The 19,136-nt window shown below is 55.5% G+C and overlaps 1 protein-coding gene across 1 annotated transcript in view; it reads right to left on the bottom strand.

Moving 5' to 3' along the window:
- Window positions 1-19,136, bottom strand: part of TG (thyroglobulin) — a gene marked incomplete at its 5' end in the record, with an annotated part of 211,984 nt that overhangs the window by 19,750 nt on the left and 173,098 nt on the right. The window contains 2 exons of the mRNA XM_081266640.1: window positions 11,396-11,563; window positions 12,504-12,668. Coding sequence (XP_081122766.1) covers window positions 11,396-11,563; window positions 12,504-12,668 — 333 coding nt within the window. The remainder of the gene's footprint in view (window positions 1-11,395; window positions 11,564-12,503; window positions 12,669-19,136) is intronic.

Below are 19,136 nucleotides of genomic sequence, written 5' to 3'. Positions count from 1 at the left end.
GAGAGAGGATTGAGTGTGAAATTAACATTAGGGGTCAAAGGCCAGCTGCCAGATACCTGGGACCGTTTACCTCCCTCTTTAAAATGGGTAGAATGCTACTGAGCCAGCCTTGGGGTTTTGTTTTGTTTTGTTTTTTAAGGATTTAGTCACCTGCAAAGTGTCTGCCGGAACTCATGACTGTTTGCTCATGGGGTGGGCTAGGAGGAGCCAGGAGGTCTCAGGGCCTGGTCTGGAGCCAGCCACCCAGGTTTGAATCCATCTTTTATATTTCCCAGCTGTGTGACTTTGGGCAGCCACTTAACCTCTCTGATGCTCAGGTTCCTCACAGGCATACTGGAGTTAATTAAAATCTACTTTACAGGGTTGTCCCGGGAATTAGAAATGACAGGTTGAAGCACCCAGCTCAAAGCCTGGCCTATAACATTTAATAAAAGATCTCTCTTTATTAATCCTGGGCTTCAGTGACTTCAATTAGAAACCGAAGGATGAACACAAGCCCCAAACCACTCCATTAAATGAGGAAAACAGGGAAAGACTCTCTGTGCATCTGTCCTCATGGAAGAAGCACCCTCCTTTTCCTTTTCCCCTCTCCGTTCCTTCATGTGAGTGACATGGAGTTTGGAAAGGCTGCAGGAAGCCACCAGGGCCTGGGTGTGCCAGGGACCCCGCGGTTCCCCGGGCCCAGCTACAAGCTAGAGCAGAGGCCAGGTGACAGTGGAGGTGGCTGGGCAGGGACGGGGCAGAGCCGGGGCCCTTGCTGTCTGTGGGTGCTCTCTAGTGAGGAAGTCACAGGGCCACCTCAGACCCAGGCGCGTCTGACACCAGGACTGGAGCAGGAGTGGGGGCAGGAGGATCCCTCCGGAGCCTGAGGACCCAAGGACAATAGCTTTCAGCTGGGTCCCCAGCTGCTGACTGGCCCTGGGGAGGCGCAGGCCACCTCCAGTTCCCGACACGAGGTGTCCAGGTGAGGCCGGGCACCAGCCCCCCGAGCCCGTTCTGCTGACTGCAGTAGCTCGCACACTCCCGAGGAGGCTTCCTGCTCTGGCCCCAGAGCCCCCCATGCGGCCAGAAGGGGACAGGGGAACAGCGAGGCCAACACCCCTACCTGCCTGGCTGCAGAAGCCGTGGGTCAGACAGCATCCTGCCTCCGCTTTGCCCTTGGATGGAGACCCTGCATGGTGGAATGTCACTGATGGGCCACACTCTGAAGCAACCTAAGGACAGCCAAGGACTAGAAGTGCCATACTGATGGGCACAACTGACCTTGTGCTGGACCCTGATCATCCCAGGACCACCTGGAAGGGTGGATGGGGAGATTGGCTCAGAGAGGGTCAGTGCTATATTCACTGCCACACAGCTAAGTGAGACATTAAGATGAGGCCTTAACCCAGCTCTGCCTTGCCTTTGCCCTTGACCCCAACAAGCTGCTGCTGGGCCTGAGAATCTGCAGCTAAGATGGCCACATGATCCAAAGTACTGCAGGCAGTGCGAGTAGTGCCAATCTCCCCAGACACCAAACAGCCCTCTCACTCTGAGCCTTTGAATGTGTGGTTCCTTCTGCCTAAACACCCTTCCCTGGCTCAGCCTGGTATCAGCTATTGGACTGGACCCACCATGTGTAGGTTCAGTGTGTACTCAGGTACCTGGAAATCCTGATCAGATGACATTCTCATTCAGCAGATGGCGGGGGGTGCTGATAAAGTTCTTTTAAGCTCCCGGGCAATGCTGTGCCGCTCTCTGGGAATGCTACCCCAATGGCAAGTGCAAGGACATGCAGGGGTTGCTCTGGGGCCACCTTCTCCTTGAAGTAGGACATCATGGTGGACAGGGCAGGCCCTGGGTCCAGATGCATTCCACCCTTTTAGTTCTGGGGCCTTGAGAGCATCGCTCACCCACGCTGTAACTCAGTTTCTTGATCCTACAGGTAGATGATGGAAATCCCTACTGCATAAATCACCTTCGGAGTCTAATGAATCGTGCCCATAAAGCCTCAGTATGCTACGGGCACCTGACCGTGCATAGGATCACTAGCCTGTCCCCAGGCGAGGGGGGCCTCTGTGTGCTCTGGGACCCCTGCTAAATTCCCAGGCGTTGCCCTTGACAGCCCATTTGCCTCTGGAACGTCCACAGGCAGGGCAGGGACTGCATCAGCAGCCCCCGAGTTCAGCGTGGGCCAGGCACTCCTCAGACAGGACCAGGAGGGATGCCCAGAAGGACCGCCGTCCCTGTGGAGCCATCGCAGGCCGGGGCGGGAGGAGCTGGGACGTCAAGCCTCTAGAGTCGAGATCCCTGGGTTGGCTGCTGACACTGTCAAGTGCTAGCTCTGTGACCTTGGGAAGTCACTGATCTCTCTGGACCTTTGTTTCCTCCTCTGTAAAAGGGGCACAATAGAGTTCCCTCTTCGTAAAATGCTCACGATGCCGAGTGGCGCGGTCCCAGCGGTCCCTGGAGCGTTGAGCCCCCTGACTGCTGTCACTGGCAGCTTCTACCTGGTGTCCAGCCCAGGTGGGAAAGGAAACCCGGGTCTAAAGGGCTGGTCCTGGTGGCTGTGGGCCCCTGTGGGCTGTGGGCACCACTAGACAGTGATGGCCCCACCCCGCCCCTGAAGCAGGGCAGAGCTTCCTTCGTGGGAGCCGCAGAAGCCCTCTCCACAACGAGTGGCCTTCAGCAGCAGCAGGCTGGGGGCCCTAGGGGTCACTAAAGAGGCACCTCTCACAGAAATGGTGGAAACAGCTAAGCAGTCAGGAGGCTGAGGGAGGCTTCTCACTCCCAGGAGACTGAGATCGGAGTCCTCTGAAGGGGTTGGGGTCGCTCCCCGGGAGGGCCTCCCCAGTCGGTATTCTGGAAACCGGAGCCCGTGCACCAAGCCCCTGGGGGCACCAGGATGTGAAGGGGCGTCTTTCAGCAAGACCCTCAGGCTCTTCTCTCCACTCTTGGCTTGGCCCAGGGGCAGACGCGGTGTTAGTTTAATCAGGAGCCAGCAGGAGGGCACCGCGGCTGGCCCCACCACCAGCCACTGCCCCAGCTGTGATTAAGGCAGGATCTGCCGCAGACAGCAGCTCTGTTATGGGCCACCGAGTTAAGGGGCTATCAAGGACCGGCAGGTCCCCGCGTGTGGTTTGAAGGACAGCCATCGGCATGTCCTGTGGGAGGGTGGGGCCTCCGGGAAGCCCTGGAGACCCAGGGCTGCAACGCCGCCCTGGATGCCTGGGTCCTCAGTGGCGGGGAACGCGGCCTTCGAGAAACCCATACCAAGTGCTGTCTGAGACGTGAGGGGAGTCCTGGGGGCAGGCCTGACCTTCAACCCTGTCCTCCTGGCCAGCATCCACGCAGTGTCTACAGTGCCCGCAGCAGCCCCAGCTCTGGAGACACTGTGATGAGCTGACGCTGCTCTGCTCCTCTCAGGGCAGCTCGTCCTGTGGGGCGGGCAGTACCCAGTGCCCACACATCCACACTGCGACTGCTGGGGTGGGACGTTCTAGGAGCAGGGAGGCTGCAGAGTGGGTGGAGGTGAAGCTGGAGGGTGGGGTCCCCACTGTGTATCAGATCACCCAGGTGGGCAGAGTGAAGGACAGCTGAGCCAAGACCAGAGAGAGCAGGGTGAGGGCAGTGACATGGGGGCAGGGTGAGGAAGAGCAGGAGGCAAACAGCAAGGGAAGCAAGGGCGGGAAGCAGGAGGCGAGGCCAGAGGCTGGGAGCTGGCCGCTGGGGGCCTCGCCCTGTTGTTTGCTTCCAGAGGAGCCCGGGCGTTTGTCCACCATGGTTTGCAGACAAGAGCTGGCAGACAGTGAGGCGCAGGGAGCAGACCAGCACCCGGAATTGAATCCCCAGCTTCCGGGTCCCAGGAAGGACCTAGAGGCCGTTGCTCCCCTGGCTCTGGTTCTGCCACACCCACCCCAGGATGGCAGGAAACCTGTGTCCTCCCCGAGCTCCCAGCCTGCGTCCCCTCCTGCTCATAGAAATGGGAAAGGTCCATCCGTGGCCCTTTCTCTTCTTGGGCCAAAGGCCCCTTCTTCCCTCTGAGGCTGCCCTGCCTGTCGGGCCTACACTGCACAGCTCTCTCGTGACCCCCACCCACCTAGAACCAAGAGCCCGTGTAGGTCCCGGCAGGGGTCTCCGCGGACTGCCCCTGGCCTCCTGGTTAGGTGCATACTCATTTGGCACGCCCATGTGGTGGCTCCATACACTCCTCCCCACGGCCACGTGGCTCCCCTGCCCTTCCCTTCCCTGCTCCCACCAAGGCCATCTGGTGTCCCTGTGTGGTCCCCAGGTGACTGTCTCACAGCACATTGCCCACTCGCCTGGGCAGTCCGCTCCCCGCTCCTCACTCCTCAATGGCACTGGATCAGGCCCTTTCTGGCACCTTTGCTGCTATCTCTGGCCACTTTTGAGTGCTGACACCTCAGTGGACACACCTGCCCCTTTCCTCCCCCTTGGTCCACACGAGCTTGCAGGGTGGGGTCATTTCCTCCCTTTGCCTCAACAATACCCTGTACACAGGGATTCCTAAGTCGCCCTCCAGCCCCAGGCTCAGACCTTCTCCTGCCTCTGGAAAGGGCTCAGGCCCCAGCAGGCGCAGTCCTGCTCCCCACATCCACGTTCTGTCTCACATGGAGAATCTTCCTCCCCCCGCCCCCTGTTTCCGATCCTCTCTGAGACCTGCACCAACGGGTCTCCCGTTCCTCCCTCTTCCCCTCTTCCCTCGGGCGCCCCGTCCTGGTGGTTCTCCTGAGTCTCCCCACCCCTCCTGCCCCACCCTGATGCAGATGCCGGGATGCTGCTCCGTGGGTGGGGGTGGGGTGCACTGCACACAAAGGCCCTTGACCAGTTTGAACACTGGCTACTTTAGAAGTTTCTAGAAAGATAGCAGCACCTCAGGTTTGAGAAGGAGGAGACCCAGAGCAGAATCACCAGAGGAAAAAGAGCCAATCAGAATCTACCTGAGTGTTGCAGGACTATTTTGGCTGAATGAATGCATACCTGCTTGCCCTGGGACTTCTCTAGAGCTCCCTGGGAGGTGGACACAAGAACCCATTTGTCCATCTGATGGACATGAACTGAAGTCTGACCTACTATTGGCCAAGAGCTGAGGAATCCACGTGAAGGTGACACAGTCCTTTCCCTGGGGCAGAGCTGGCAAGGTGGAGCACCAGCCCTGAAGGAGCACAGCCCTCTGGCAACGCTCTGTGCTGCAGGGAGGCCCTGCCGAGGAAGGAGGGGGGCTTTGGGAAGCAGAGGGACACTCTCTCGCTCCCTTGTTCCCCTGCTTCCCCTCACTTGGCTGAACTGGCCCCACTGCCCTCTCCCATGGCTCATGTGCCCTTAGGCCCAGGGCTCAGACCTCAGCCCTCCTCTGGCTCAGCTTCCGGGGGCACTCGCTACTGGACCTTGGCCTCGCCTTGGAATCCCCTCCTTTCCTTGGCTTTTGTGACATTGATTTTTCCTGGTGTTCTTCTAAGTCTCTATCTACAGACTGACTCCCCCTGAACCCCCAACTCATACGCCACCAAGTTGTGCTCCAGCTGGATCCTTTCTAACGGTTCCCGCTTCCACGGCCCTGTCCAAGTGACCAGCTCGCTCCCTGGGTTTCTGCCACAGCAGTGTCTGGGCCCCACGTTCTTCCATCTTAATTTCTTATTCAGCTACCAGAATAATCTTTTTACTTATTTTTGGAACCTGACTTGAACCCAGGACGCTTAACCACTGAGCCACATCCACCTGTTTTTATGTTTCATTTTGAACCAGGTCTCACTGGGTCGCTTAGGGCCTTGGCAAATTGCTGAGGTTGACTTTGAACTCATAATCCTCCTGCCTCAGCCTCCCCAGTTGCTGGGATTATAGGCTAGTGCCTCCATGCCCTGTAGAATACTCTTTTTATAAAGGGTAAATTAGTACAATCACTTCCTAGCTTAAGAACAGTCCATAACAGGAGAATAAAATCACCTTTCTGATGGCCACAGATCTCACTTGTGGGTCCCCTCCAGGGCCCCCCACACCTCCTCCACACTCTCCGTATCCTCCTGCATTTCCCTGCACAGGGCCTTCCTGTAGCCTCCAGGCAGCCTGGGCTGTCCCCCCTCAGGACCTTTGTACCTGCAATGCCCCTAGATCTCCCTTGGCTCCTCCTCAACATGCAGGTCTCAACCCAAAGTCACCTCCTCCTAAAGCTTCCCTGTGCTGCCCCCTACACGGTCACTTCCATCGCAACCGCCCTAGGTCAGCTTCCTCACAGCGCTCTGCACTCTGAAATTCTTAATACATTTGTTATAAATCATTGTCTGTGGTCCCCAGTGACAAGAAAGACTCTGCAAGTCAGGGGCTTTCTCTGATTTGCTACCCGACTCGCCCCAGAGCCTAGAAGACGGTTCACCACACAGGAGAAAGTCCCAGCCCGTGGGCAGAAGGGACTTCTGACCCATGCACGACTTCTGACCCCTCTGCATATTAGCATGCTGAGGGAGAAGGTCCACTTCTCCGGGCGGCAGACCAGCGCAGAGTGCTACCACACTTGGAAGGACGCACAAAAGTATTTCCTGTTCATTTATTTTAAAATCAGAAGAAAAAAATAATGAAAATATTATAATGATTTCAGCTTGGTTTGCCTTCATCTTTCTACTAATGCAACAGTAAAATACAGTGTTTAATATTTGGGAGGGTATCAGGTCCACCCTTCTTGAGCCTCCGCTTTCTCTGAATTAACGATCCCAGCATCACAGGGAGAATTAGAAGTGACATGTGAGCATCGGGCTGTGTCCGCCTGGCTCACAGCATGGGAGGATGGACTCACAGTGTGCTAGGGAGCCAGAGCAGGGAGACCTCAAGGTCCCCAGGTCGTGGGAGCTGTCTCCTTTGTTAGATGTGCCTGACCTCTCACAATGTTGCAGGAGGCTGGCGGCGGGCTCACACGCCACTCAAAGGCCAAAGAACCGCAGTTCAGCAACTTGCCTAGGTGAGATGACTAAAGCCAGGACTTGACCTGCTCTCCTGATTCTGCACCCCTGCTCTGCCCTGGGCCCGGAGCTGACACCCCCTGCCCCAAGTGCCTGGACTGAGTGGCACAGTGCCTCTTTTCAGGAACTCTCCTGCACAAGCTGGGACTCCAGCACTTCCTCCTGTGATCTGTCACTGAGGACTCCATCTTCCTGTGCTGGGGCGGGTGCCAGCCCTCCTGCTGCCAGGTGCTGCTTTCCAACTCTCAGGCGCTCCCCGCCCCCCGCCCGCCACAGGGCCCGACTCCACCTGCTCCCGAATGAGGATGACGCCTGGCCAAGCTCAGGGCACGGCAGTGGCGCTCTGTTTCTGATTTTTCTTGCCTTCCTTGGAGATGCTGGTGCTTGGAGGGGAAGCAGAATGTAGCATCTTGGAACAAATCTGCTTCTGATCATGCAAATGAACACCCGGTTGATGCAGGCAGACTGTCAATTCACCAGTAAGCCAGGGAAAGGGGAGACATCCCCACACGAGACTGATGGAGACTCTCAATAGAAAGCTGCTACTCCAGCAGACAAGAGCCATGTCCGTGGCGGAGCATTTCTAGGATCTGAGCAGTGCTGAAGCTCCCAGGTACGTGGGTAACTTGCCGGGCGTCATCGGCACTCTTTGGGAGTCCAGAACGGCCTGGGGGGCAGGGGTGAAGGTCTTCTCACAGACTAGATGAGCCCCGACTCTCCCAGTCCTGTGACACTTGCCAATGTGATGGCTGGGTCGAGTGGGCTCCTTCCCTTCCTGGGACTTCACGGGAAGTTGGGCTTTGGGGACTGAGCTCCGGCTGGCATTTATATGGGGTTGGCACAAGGAGACAGCGTGTGTGTGTGTGTGTGTGTGTGTGTGTGTGTGTACGCGCACGCGCGCGTGGGTCTGCTGTGATTTGGGAAACTAGTCTCAGGTGAGACCAGGTGATTTGGTGATGATATTCATGCTTTCTGCAGATGATTCTTTACAGCAGGGTCACAAATCCTTCTATTAAAATTAAAGAATTACATGAAAAAAACTAGTATTTAATGAGGTCAAGCTAGTTTCCAGACATTGGAGCACATTTGAATCCTCTGGACATGTTTATGAGGATATTAACTAAGAGCCTCCTAATTTGCAGATAGGGAAACTGAGGCTCGGGCCCTGAGAACTTGACGCCCTGCATTATAACCAAGGAAACCAGGGCTCTCTCCATGTTGTGTTGACAGTTGGTCAAGGGAATAGGGTCCTGGTCAATTCCTTGGTCACCCCTGCTGGCTTTGTCACTATGGGGCCAGGGACCCCTGTCCCCTATCTCCTGAGGTTTAGGGAGAGGTTACCCCTCTCTGTACAGAGTGTGTGTCAATCTGATTCTTGGTCTATTTCCTAACCTGACTGTGACCTCCTTGGAGCGGGAATTCAATAGATATTTATGTCCAAACACCTGGCCCAGCGTCTGGTACCCACTAGGTGATCACAACTCCTACCTAGCTCAGCAGACTCCTGTTGGTGCTAGTCAGGTGTGCCGAGCCCTGCTCAGGAGATATGGTGATTTAGTGCAATCAGGGCTGGTAAGCAGACCCTATAGGAAAATCTGTATTTTGTTGCCTGGGGACATTCCAGAAGAGGGGGTGGCAAACACCAAGCCCCAAGATGGGAGTGTTCTCAGCACACTCAGCAAAGAAGCTGACTGCTACAGCTAACCCAGGGAGCAGAGCCAGGATGGGAGGTGCAGGAAGGGAGGCCAGAGAGCTACTAGGGCCACATCAGAAAGGACTCTGGAAGTCACCCTAGGGGTGGGGTTCTGACTCCACAGTGAGATGAGGCTGTGAGAGGACTGTGAGCAGAAGAGCTGTCACCTGTCCGAGTCCTGCGGGAGGCCGCTCATGGCCTGGAAGGGCAGACAGAGGCAGAGGCGGGAACACAGGGGGTTCTGCCCCAATCCTGGAGAGAGATGATGTTAGATAGAGTGATGGCAGAGAGGCGGGGGACGGCGGGGCTGGGTATGTCTTAAAGAAAGAGCCACCTGGACATGCTGTGGCAGGCTGCTGCTGTTTACTGAGATGGCAAAGAATAGGAGAGAGTATGCTGGTTGGGGGTTGGGGACAGAGCCATCCGTTGGGATTTAGGGTGAGTGGCTATGGGACATCTAAGTGAAGAACCAACCAGACTGCTGGCTCAACATGCCTGGGGTTCCAGGGCAAGCCAGACTCAGGGACAGACATGCTGGAGATGCACTGGGGAAGTGTCCGCAGAATGGCAGGGAGGTGGCGACCTTGCTATTGTCCTCCTCCACACCCCGCACACGGGTCAGTGCCAGGTGTGCTCTGGACAGGGCGCAGGACCACAGGACCACTCATGGCTGTGTTGACCGCGCTCGAGGAGGACGATGGCACTCAGGTGGGAGAGGAGCAGGAGGCGGGAGTGGGCAGCCGAGAGCGGCATTCTGGGCAGCAGCTGTGGACGGGGCCGTCACGCCGCAGACAGGCCTCTCCACTCGGTGGCCCACCATGAGTGCATGCCCTCCAGCCACGCCTGGCGTGGGCAGTGGGCCTCCTGTTGGGCACCGTTTTCCTTTGCAAGTGGAAGGAGAGAGCTCTGCCTTGAGGCCCCTGGGGAACTCACAGAGGAACGGAAACACCTCGCTGCACCGGACCCCGTGCCCTGGAGTCTGGCTACTCCCTGGTGTGGGTTTGGAACTCAGGACAGAGTGGGGAAAGTCCCAAAGACACTACTGGAACAGTGCCTGGACCTGACGAGCCCAAGGCAGCCACGTGCCCAGTCGACCCTCTTACAGTTGATGGCATGCTCGAGAAAGGTAACCTGGCCACACGGAGGCCCTCTGTAGCCCAGGACCTCCAGACAAGAGGTGCCCCTCCCTGGTGGTCAGCACATCCACTACCACTGGGGCACCCTTCCACCCACCTGTGCCCTGCCTAGATCTCCCAAGACTCCTGGGACTGTGAAGTAGTTCTTTCCCTCATTTGGAAATTGGGGCTGGCCGGAACAAGCTTTAGCACGTGGTCCAGAGACGCAGACTGTGGGAGGAAGAACACACAGCCTCTCCCACAGGAGACAGAACTCGCTACAGGGAAAGGCTAGGTTGTGTGTAACACGTCGCACAGGCACATACAGCAGCAGTGGGTTAATTCATGAGCTCCCTGTTCCCTCTCCACCTCTCCCCAGGGAGCTGGCACTAATGGCTTCTTGTATATCTGTCCAACCATTACCCTTCCACACAGAAATACATTAAAATATGGACATTTACATATATGCAGATACACAAAGATTGCTTTTTAAAAATAGGAGAGCTATCTTAATGCCACATTCCTCTTTGTTCCCCGCTTAGCAACAGATGACGGGCACTCTCAAGCAGGCTGAGAGACCTAGCTCATTCATTTCAATGGCTGCATAGAGTTTAATAGTTTCTGTGCATCTCAATTTCTTCCAGAATTTCCCACTTAATGGACATTTGAGTTGCTTCCATTTTTTTTCTTTACAATAATTAATGCTGGGTTAAACATCCTTGCACACATATGTAAAAACAAGCGTTTTTCTGGCTGTGAGATAAATTCCCCAAAGTGAGATATATTACCCAAAGAAAGCAGAATAATCCTAAGGAATGCAGGGTCCTGTGTGGCCACCTTAAATGATGTTTTGAAGCACCCCTGTGGTCAGTGGAGCCGACTGGGAGCCAGACTGTGTGCTGGGAGGCCGCCTTCCACCCAGGTCCACAGCGGGCTCTCCCTGACTCCAGGGGCTGGGCCCCATCCCGGCCTGACCACCTAAGGGTTTTGGTCAAGAGCAGAAAGCAGCAGGGCCAGAGTAGGGTGCTGGGCCTCTTCTAGGCCTAGCACCTTCCTAGTGAGTGACGGCGACTTCCTGCCTGTCACAGCAAGACCTGTGCCCAGCAGATAACGGGCTTGGTCGCTCACCCCCACTCACCCTGCGTCCGGCGTGCCCCGTAAGTCGCGTTTTGTGCCAAGGTGTGGCAGGAGCTTTTCTAGGGAAGAAAATCCCCCAGATGCTGGTGTCCGGGTGCTTCCAGGACTGGGTGGGCTGTCACTGAGCCCACATCCCCGCCTCTCCTTCCCCAGTTCTCAGTGGGACTCGCAGGCAGGGCTCTCCATGACCGGCTCCCCGGTGTTGCAGCATGGAACTCTGCTGCCGAGCACCTGGCCTGCTCCTGCTCAGGGTGTTCATGGATTCCCTCAGCCCTGTGGTTTGTGGGTGTGTCTGCCAGGCTCCCAGCCCCGCCAATGACTTATTTTTGAACCCAACTTCCCCCACGCCATCACCACCTCCAAACGCACGCAGCCTTGGTTCATGGGAGTTTCCAGCAATCATTTGCCAACAAGCAAGGAGGCAGACCCCATCACAGTCAGGTCCGAAGTGTGAGCCTGGGGCGTGCCAGCTGCAGTCTCGAGGCCTCCTGGCTGCCTACCTTCACGGCCTTGGCTCTGTCGATGAGCCCGTCGTCCTGAGAGCTCCCAATCAGCAGATCCACCTTCACCCCCGGAGGCCTCTGCAGCGCTCTGGCTGGAGCTTCGCGGAGGTACTGGCCATCGACCACAGGACCCCAGTAGTGGAAAGGGCCACTCACAGCCAGGAGCTGCAAAGGGCAAAGGAATACCACTATTTGTCTGAATGTTATCTTTTTTTAAGAGTAATCAGCTGCACCGCTTTGCCTAATGGTCCCAACACTGTGTCTATGCCAAGTGAGCGTCCGTGCTGGCTCTCCACTAGGGCTCCGCTGGCAAGCAAGGTGAAATGACAGAACCACTGGCAGGTAGGACACCAGGTGACAGTGCCCGGGGCTGGACAGCAAATGTCGCTCTCAGTCATGAGGGCCCCTAGGAGAATGTCACAGGGCTTCCCTGCCAAGGTAACAGATCCCCAAGAAGAATGGGTGTGAGGGAGCACAAGGTGCCGCTTTGAGCGGGCAGAGGCAGCCAGCTTCAGCCTTGACCGGATTAGCCTGCTCGGGGGGCCTAAGGAGGCCCACACAGGGCTGGAGCCCAGACTCACTGCTGGGGGTGGGGGTCAAGCCGTCAGCTGAAATGACCACAGTGAGTCCTGCTAATGTCTCCTTTACTGAGACGTGGCTGTGAGCAAGGTCCTTGCTGGCTAGAAGGGACACACAGCTGTGTGGTGCAAGGTGGCCCAATCCACTGGCCATTGTGAAACCATGTCCACAATGCTCAACATGTGCAGTGTGACCTGACTGAGTGCCCACCACCATCCTGGCATGGGGGGCATGACCCTTCCACCCACTACTTCATTTTATTGTCCCACTCGATAGGGCCTGCCTCACTAGTCCCACTTTGTAGACAGAAAATCCGAGTGGCAGAGAGACCTGCAGTGCTTTCTGTATGCTTGGCCCATTGTGGCCTGGGATTCTGCAGGGGCCTGGGGTCAGGGGTGGCAATCGAGCTCCAGCTGGCCACCACCTCACTGTGTGGCTTGGGTGGATCCCATCTCTCCCCAGGCCTTGTTTTTCCATTGTAAGAGACCAGAGACTGTCCCTCCCCAGTCTGCACGCACGTGCCCACCTTGGTCTGGGCATCATTGAGGACATTGGCGGGCTTCTGGCGGAGGCAGGACACCACTTCTTGGCTGGACGAGGTGGGGCAGCTGACCTCTCTGGCCAATGCCACTGCCTGCTGCTGAGCCCTGTCGGAGCTGATGACAGCTGCAGGGGACAGTGCGGAGCCTCCCTGGAAGAGAAAGAAGGCTCAGGGCGGAGGGTCTCCACCATCCCTACCCCTGCTCAGCCCAGAGACTCGGGGCTCTGCAGCCTCCTCCATGCAGGATTCCCGGGACCCTGCTCGGGGAGGCCCACAGTTGCCTCGATTTCCTCATCTGAGAAGCGAGGGGGTGGGACGAGGCCACCAGTCTTGGCAGTGTGGCTGATGGCAGATCAGTGTTACACCACGTGTGTTTTTCTGTGCTGGAGCTGAGCTGGGTCTCCTCACTCCAGCGTAAGAGAGCTCTGGCCTGGCTGGCTCCATTTGTGTCTCAGTTCTGAGCTACATGCATCAGGGACGTGAACACCAGAGCCCAGAGCACAGCCTCCTCCCACAGAGCAGTGCTGTCCTCCCTGGCCCCCAGAGGAGGCTGGAGAAATGCAGAGCAAGGCACACCCAAGGTCCTCCTCACCTAGAGACAATAGGTTAGGATGCCCTAACCTGGCCAGGCCACTATCCTGAGGCCCTGCCAGAGACCAAGGGGCGTGGACAATGTCCTGGATTGAGGGAGATTGTCCTCTGGAAGGTGCCAGCAGCCACCAAGCGTGAGTCAGGATGGAAGGTCGTGGGCAAAGAATGGGCCAAGCTCCAGGCCTGACAGCTGACAGCCAAGGGGGAGAGGGAGGCCAGTCCAAGGAGCTAGATGCCATCAGACATAGAGAAGAGAAGAGGAGAGGAGAGGAGAGGAGAGAAGAAGAGAAGTTCTGTGACCCACACCTGGTCCAGCTGGATGCGGATGGTTTCAGAGTCACGTAACATAAACACCTGTCCTTCTCCTTGGCAACTCAACAGTGCTGTCAGCCCCCGGGGCTGCCCTGGGGTGCAATAATTGCAGGGCTCACCTGGATGGAGGGCTTTCTGTATGCCAAGCACTGCTCTTAGCATCTCAGGTATTAACGTGTTCAAGATCAGCCCATTTTCCAGATGAGGAGTTGAGGCAGAGGTGAATGACTTGTCCAAGGCCTCAGAGGTAGTGAGCGGCAGAATCGGAATCTGCACCCAGTGGCCAAGCACTTGGCTGCTGTGAGGTGGACCTTTCCTATACACCTGGGGTTCTCAATGATCTGGTGGCACTGTTACTGTTCTTATCTCTGTTTAGTAGTCAGGTCCCAGGAGGGACTTGTAGCAAGGCCAGGCAGGCCGGAGCTCAGCAGAGGGACTGGCGAGTGTGCAGGGCATGGAGCTGGAGGCCTGAACACTGCAGCCGCGTGGCCTGGTGCCGAAGGAGCCCTTCCAGCAGGCTCAGCTGTGCAGACCAGGCCTGGCAGCTTGGCTACTGAATCGAGGCAGTGACAGGAGGAATCTGTGGTTTTATGTCCTTAACGCATTTAGATGATACCCTGAGGCCCTCCTGGGTCTGGCTGGCCCACTCCAAGGGACAAAGCAGCTCTCCAGAGCCCTGTGATCCCCAGCCAGTGGCTCCCGCTGGCTTTCAGCCTCTGCGAAGCAGGGAGAGTCCTAACTCCAGGCTCATACATGCAGCCAGCCCGGGCCTGAGCTGTGGTGGTGGCAGAGAACCCGGGTCAGGGTGATTTAGAGGGAGCACTGGGTTCCGGGCCCTCAGTTTCTTTTTCCAACAAGGAGTGGCCAGCTTTCCCGAGAACAGCTCAAAAAGCTGCTTTTTCTTAACAGAACACACACACACACACACAAACACTCACACACACAATTAAGATACTTGGCCAAAGCTCCACGTTCAAAATAGCAAATTGCAGCTGGCCCAGTAGCCCCCGAGACAGGCCCTGCAGATGGGTGGATCCCAGGACCGTGTTTTTACTCTATGTAAAGCCACGCTCCTGACACGGTAAGGAAGTGGTCAAAGGCGTGGGAGACGCTGATAACATGAGAGGCTTAGAGAACTTTCCTCTCCAAGTATTCTGTTTAATCAGTTTTTCTGAAGGAAATCTCCTTCTCTATGGAAAATTGATGGTTAACATCCAGTGGCCAACCCAGCCCTCGAGTTAAAGCTCTTGATTGGAGACGCAGAACTTGGAGGAGGCAGGGGTGGGGGGTGCACAGAGCCCTGGCATGGGACAGAGGGTCCAGGTGTGAACCCAGCTCTGCCACTCTATGAGCATCCATCTCAGGACCAGCATTTGCCCCTCGTTAGTGGGAACAAGGGACCACACTTCACAGGGGTGTGGTGGCTAGGACCTGCGTCAGTCCAGTGGGACCTCCTGGGACCCTGCAGGCACCAGGCCTCTCCCTGTGCCCCATCGTGCTGCAGGTCTGCAGCCTGGGCAGCCTGAGCTTGGTCTCTATCTAAATCTGACACAGCTATTAAGTGTCAATGAGTTTCCTCTCACATTTTTTTTTTAATTTCAAAAATAGCATGGACCAAAACCACAACTGCTGACCACAACTCTTTCTTCCTGTAGCCTCTGAGCACTGCCTTGACCTCAGTTAGCACCTCAGATCAAGACCTGCCCCTGTCAAGAATACACACACCCACACCCCTGTGGTCACAGAGACACACTGACACATGGACCCTTACACAGACACAGATGCAGAGAGACACACATACAAGTCAGACACACACACAAAGCACAGACACACAACCAGACCCACACAGTCCCAGAGACATTCTCTCTCTCTCTCTCTCTCTCACACACACACACACACACACACACACACCAACCCTTCCTGAAAGGGATGCTGGGCGTCTCCCAGGAGGTGCCACTCATAGGCATTCCGTGAAGAGGTGGTCAGCAAGCAAAGCAGCAGGGACAGGGAGGCCCTGTAACAAACTTGCTGTCCCCCGAGGGCCCTGCCCTGACGGAGGGGCAGCTCTGTCAGGAAGGCGCCTGCCCTGCCCCTTCCTGGTGTCCTCGGCTCCTTAGCCCCCTTTGCTCACGGACGCATGCTGCACTGTGAGGTGGGGACACAGGATGAGAAGGGGCGCTCAGTGCATCCTCAGCCACTTCCATGTGGGGCACTCTCATGCCAGCTCCTCAGCGCCCCCACAGCAGTGCCATACAGGCCACCAAGGTGAGGGGATGCGCACGGCGCTCATGATGCCCGTCTCAGGGCAGCCCCATGAGGCAGGAACCCGCTCAGTGTCAACCTCAGAGGCCACAAGACCATGGGCAGAGACTGAGCCTCACACCCAAGTCTCAGCTGGGCGGGACACCATGGGACTGGAACCCGGCCACGGGCTCCAGAGTCTGTGCCGTAACCACCACGCCCTGCCGTCTCAGCCGAGGCCTCAGTCCCTTTCCATCCCTGTGAGGATGTGACGCCAATGCCAGGTGGACAGACCATGGGAACGGCAGCTGTCGCCATCCTGCCGGTCCCCAGCCTTCCCTAAAGCACAAGTCTCCCCGCAGCACCTCGGTTCTGGCCCAACTTCAGCAGAGGGTGAGAAAGAACAGGACCCTGGTCTTGAAACTGGGCCTCAGAGCACTTTTCCTGTTTCTTCTCAGGACTCTGTTCTTGGCCTTACCTGTGGGGTCCCTAGTAGGATTGGGGTGAGAAGAGCAAAGGAGGGTCAGCCTGGCTCAGCGACCTTTGACCCCCAGGCCGAGGTCTCCCTCTTGGTGTCTAAAAAGGCATTAAAGCAACAGACTGGCATCAGCGTGCCCCAAGGAGTCTTTTGATGGCAGGATTGGAGGGAGGTGTTCCTCCTTCTCTTATAGATGTGTGTGTGTGTGTGCAACACACACACACACACATACACACACACACACATGCTTCAAGGGAAACTAGAAGAAATGAAACATCCAAAGGCCCCTTTCAAGAGCCAGCCCAATGCCGGGTGTGGTGGCGCATGCCTATAATCCCAGGGGCTCGAGAGGCTGAGGTAGGAGGATCGTGAGTTCAAAGCCAGCCTCAGCAATTTAGTGAGGCGCTGAGCAACTCAGTGAGACCCTGTCTCTAATAAAATACAAAATAAGGCTGGATTGTGGCTCAGTGGTCAAGTGCCCCTGAGCTCAATCCCCGGTACCAAAAAAAAAAAAAAAAAAAAAGAGCCAGCGCATTTGTGAGCTTTTCCTCCATGATCCTGAGAGTTCTGCAGATCCCCCCCCCCCCATTCTGCTGATGGAGAGAGAGACCCAGAGTGGGCAGGCCATTTGCCCAAGGTCTTGGGACTAAGAAGCAGCAGAGGCAGACTTTGGGGCTTTTGTCACCCCACGTCACCCACCACTGGGAATAGCAGGACCTCGGCACCTTGCTGACTCTGTTTCCACTGCAGGGAGTGACAGTGGATGGAGGCCCACACACAAGAGTGGCCAGGACAGTGAGAAGAGGGCGGGCGGGTGGCCTCCCCACAGCAGGAGCCTGGCGTGAGGGCAGTCTCCCACGGGCTCAGAGGCAGGCGTAATGTCTGCAGCCTGGTGCCGCCGCGCAGAGACAAAACGGCCCCCACCCACGTTCTGGTGCTCCAGAGTGACCCCTGTGCTACATCTATCAGGCCCCACCTTTGTGGCCTCAGTTGAACACCATGACCACCCTGGGAAGCAGGGAGGGCGGACGCACCTAGAATACACACACGCCACTGATCCAGCCATTCTCCTGAGCGTGCCACACTGACCCCAAGAAGAATGCGGTGGACTTCGGGAAGTGTGTCCGCGGAGCACCTTAAGGATCGCTGGGGCCAAGTGGAGAGGTCAAGACCCAGGCTCTCTGCCTGCAGGGGACCTTCCCACAATGCCGTGCTGCCGCGGTGGGGGTGGCTCCCAGCGAGGTTCCTGGAGTCCTGCTCCCCTCCACCTCCTGCCCCGCCCGTCACTCCACAGGGCCTCTAAGGACAGTCCAACGTCACCAGTTCCCAGGGTCCTCTACCCATTCTAAGTGAGCAGATGATGGAGTTTATTGATTTTTAAAATATTTTTAAGAATTGTTTACCTTTTCTCCAATGATGGATACTAAATTTGTGATGAGAAAAGCATTTCTATCACATTTAAAGGTGAATCCCACACGACAGTGCAGGCGATTCTCATCTCGGGGAGCAGCCCGTCTCGCGCAGCAGGAGGAGTCGGGCTGTGTGTGAAGCAAGCAGTGGACTGAAGGTCCCCAGGGAGGAGGAGGGGCTGAGGGACAGGACAGGTCCAGCAGGAAGCCTCGCCTGGGCAAAACGGCAATCCCCCTGCACCCCCGGACAAGGCTGACCACGTGTATACCCAATGCTGTTCCCTTAGTGTACTTGATGGCAAAATGGATCAACTTTTGCAATTTTTAAAGCAGAAATAACAGTATAAACCTTCACCATAGAAAAGACAGGGAAGCAAAACAAAGATTTTAAAATCACACCTTCCTCCCCACCCCCATCAAAATCAATCACTAACACTGGTCTCATCACTTGTCTCTTCCATACAAATGTGTGCATGTGTGTGTAAGTGTTTATGTGTGCACACGTGGGTGGAGGAAGTTAGTACCATGGTGTTACCTTGAACTTGTCTTTTTCACCTAACAGTCCACTCTGGATAGGGTCCTGGGCTACTCATTTACCAGCTGTGTCAGTCAGCAGGCTAACACAAGTGTTCACAGAAACATTGTTCATGACGACAATAAGTGGAAACAACCCAAATGTTCATCAGTGGATGAATACATAAAAAACATGGCGCATTGCACAACGGAATAATATTCAGCAGTAAAAAGGAAGGAAGCGCTGGTACATGCTGGGACATTGAGGAAGCAAAACAGCTCCTCGCAAGAGGCTGCATGATTCCATTCACATAAAACGCCCAGAGGAGGCGAATCTGCAGAGACTGAAAGTCGACCAGTGGTTTCCTGGGGTGGGGGTGAGGTGGCCCAGGAGGAAGAGTGGAGTGGCTAGGTCATGTGACAGCTCTATTTTTAGCAGTGTGAGAAACCATTTTCCAGTGTGGCTGCATCATTTGGTGTTCCCAATTTGTGAAATTCCTGTTTCTCCACATTCTTACCAAATATTTGTCATTGTCTATTTTTTCGTTTCATTTTGATCTGTTTTGTTTCCGTTGTTGTTGCTTTTTATTATAGCCATCTGGTGGGTGTGAAGTGGTATCTCATTGTGGTTTTGATTTTCATTTTCCTAATGACTAATGATGTTGAGGATCTTCTCATGTGTTTTATGGGCCATTTGTACATCTTCCTTGGAGAAATATCTCTTCAGATCCTTTGCCTGCTTTCAACCAGCCATCTTTTGTTATTGAGTTGTAATTGCTCTTTACATTTGCTGGATACAAGTCCTTTACCAGATACATGAGTGCAAATATCTTCTCCCATTCTGTAGGCCGACTTTTCACTTTCTTCATGGCATCTTTCGCAACCTGAAAGATTTTATTTTGATGAAGTACAGGGTATCTTGTTTTTCCTTTTGTTGCTTGCAATTTTGGTGTCCTATCTAAGAAGTTTTAAAAATAGGTATCCATAGAATACTCTGTAGCACTTCTGGACTTTGTATTTTCAAAAAAAAATTTTTAGATGTTGATGGACCTTTATTTTATTCATTTATTTACA

This window comes from Spermophilus citellus (assembly GCF_964194105.1).
Source record: "Spermophilus citellus genome assembly, chromosome: 14".
Classification (NCBI taxonomy): domain Eukaryota; kingdom Metazoa; phylum Chordata; class Mammalia; order Rodentia; family Sciuridae; genus Spermophilus; species Spermophilus citellus.
This window is presented reverse-complemented; position numbering and strand designations above follow the sequence as displayed.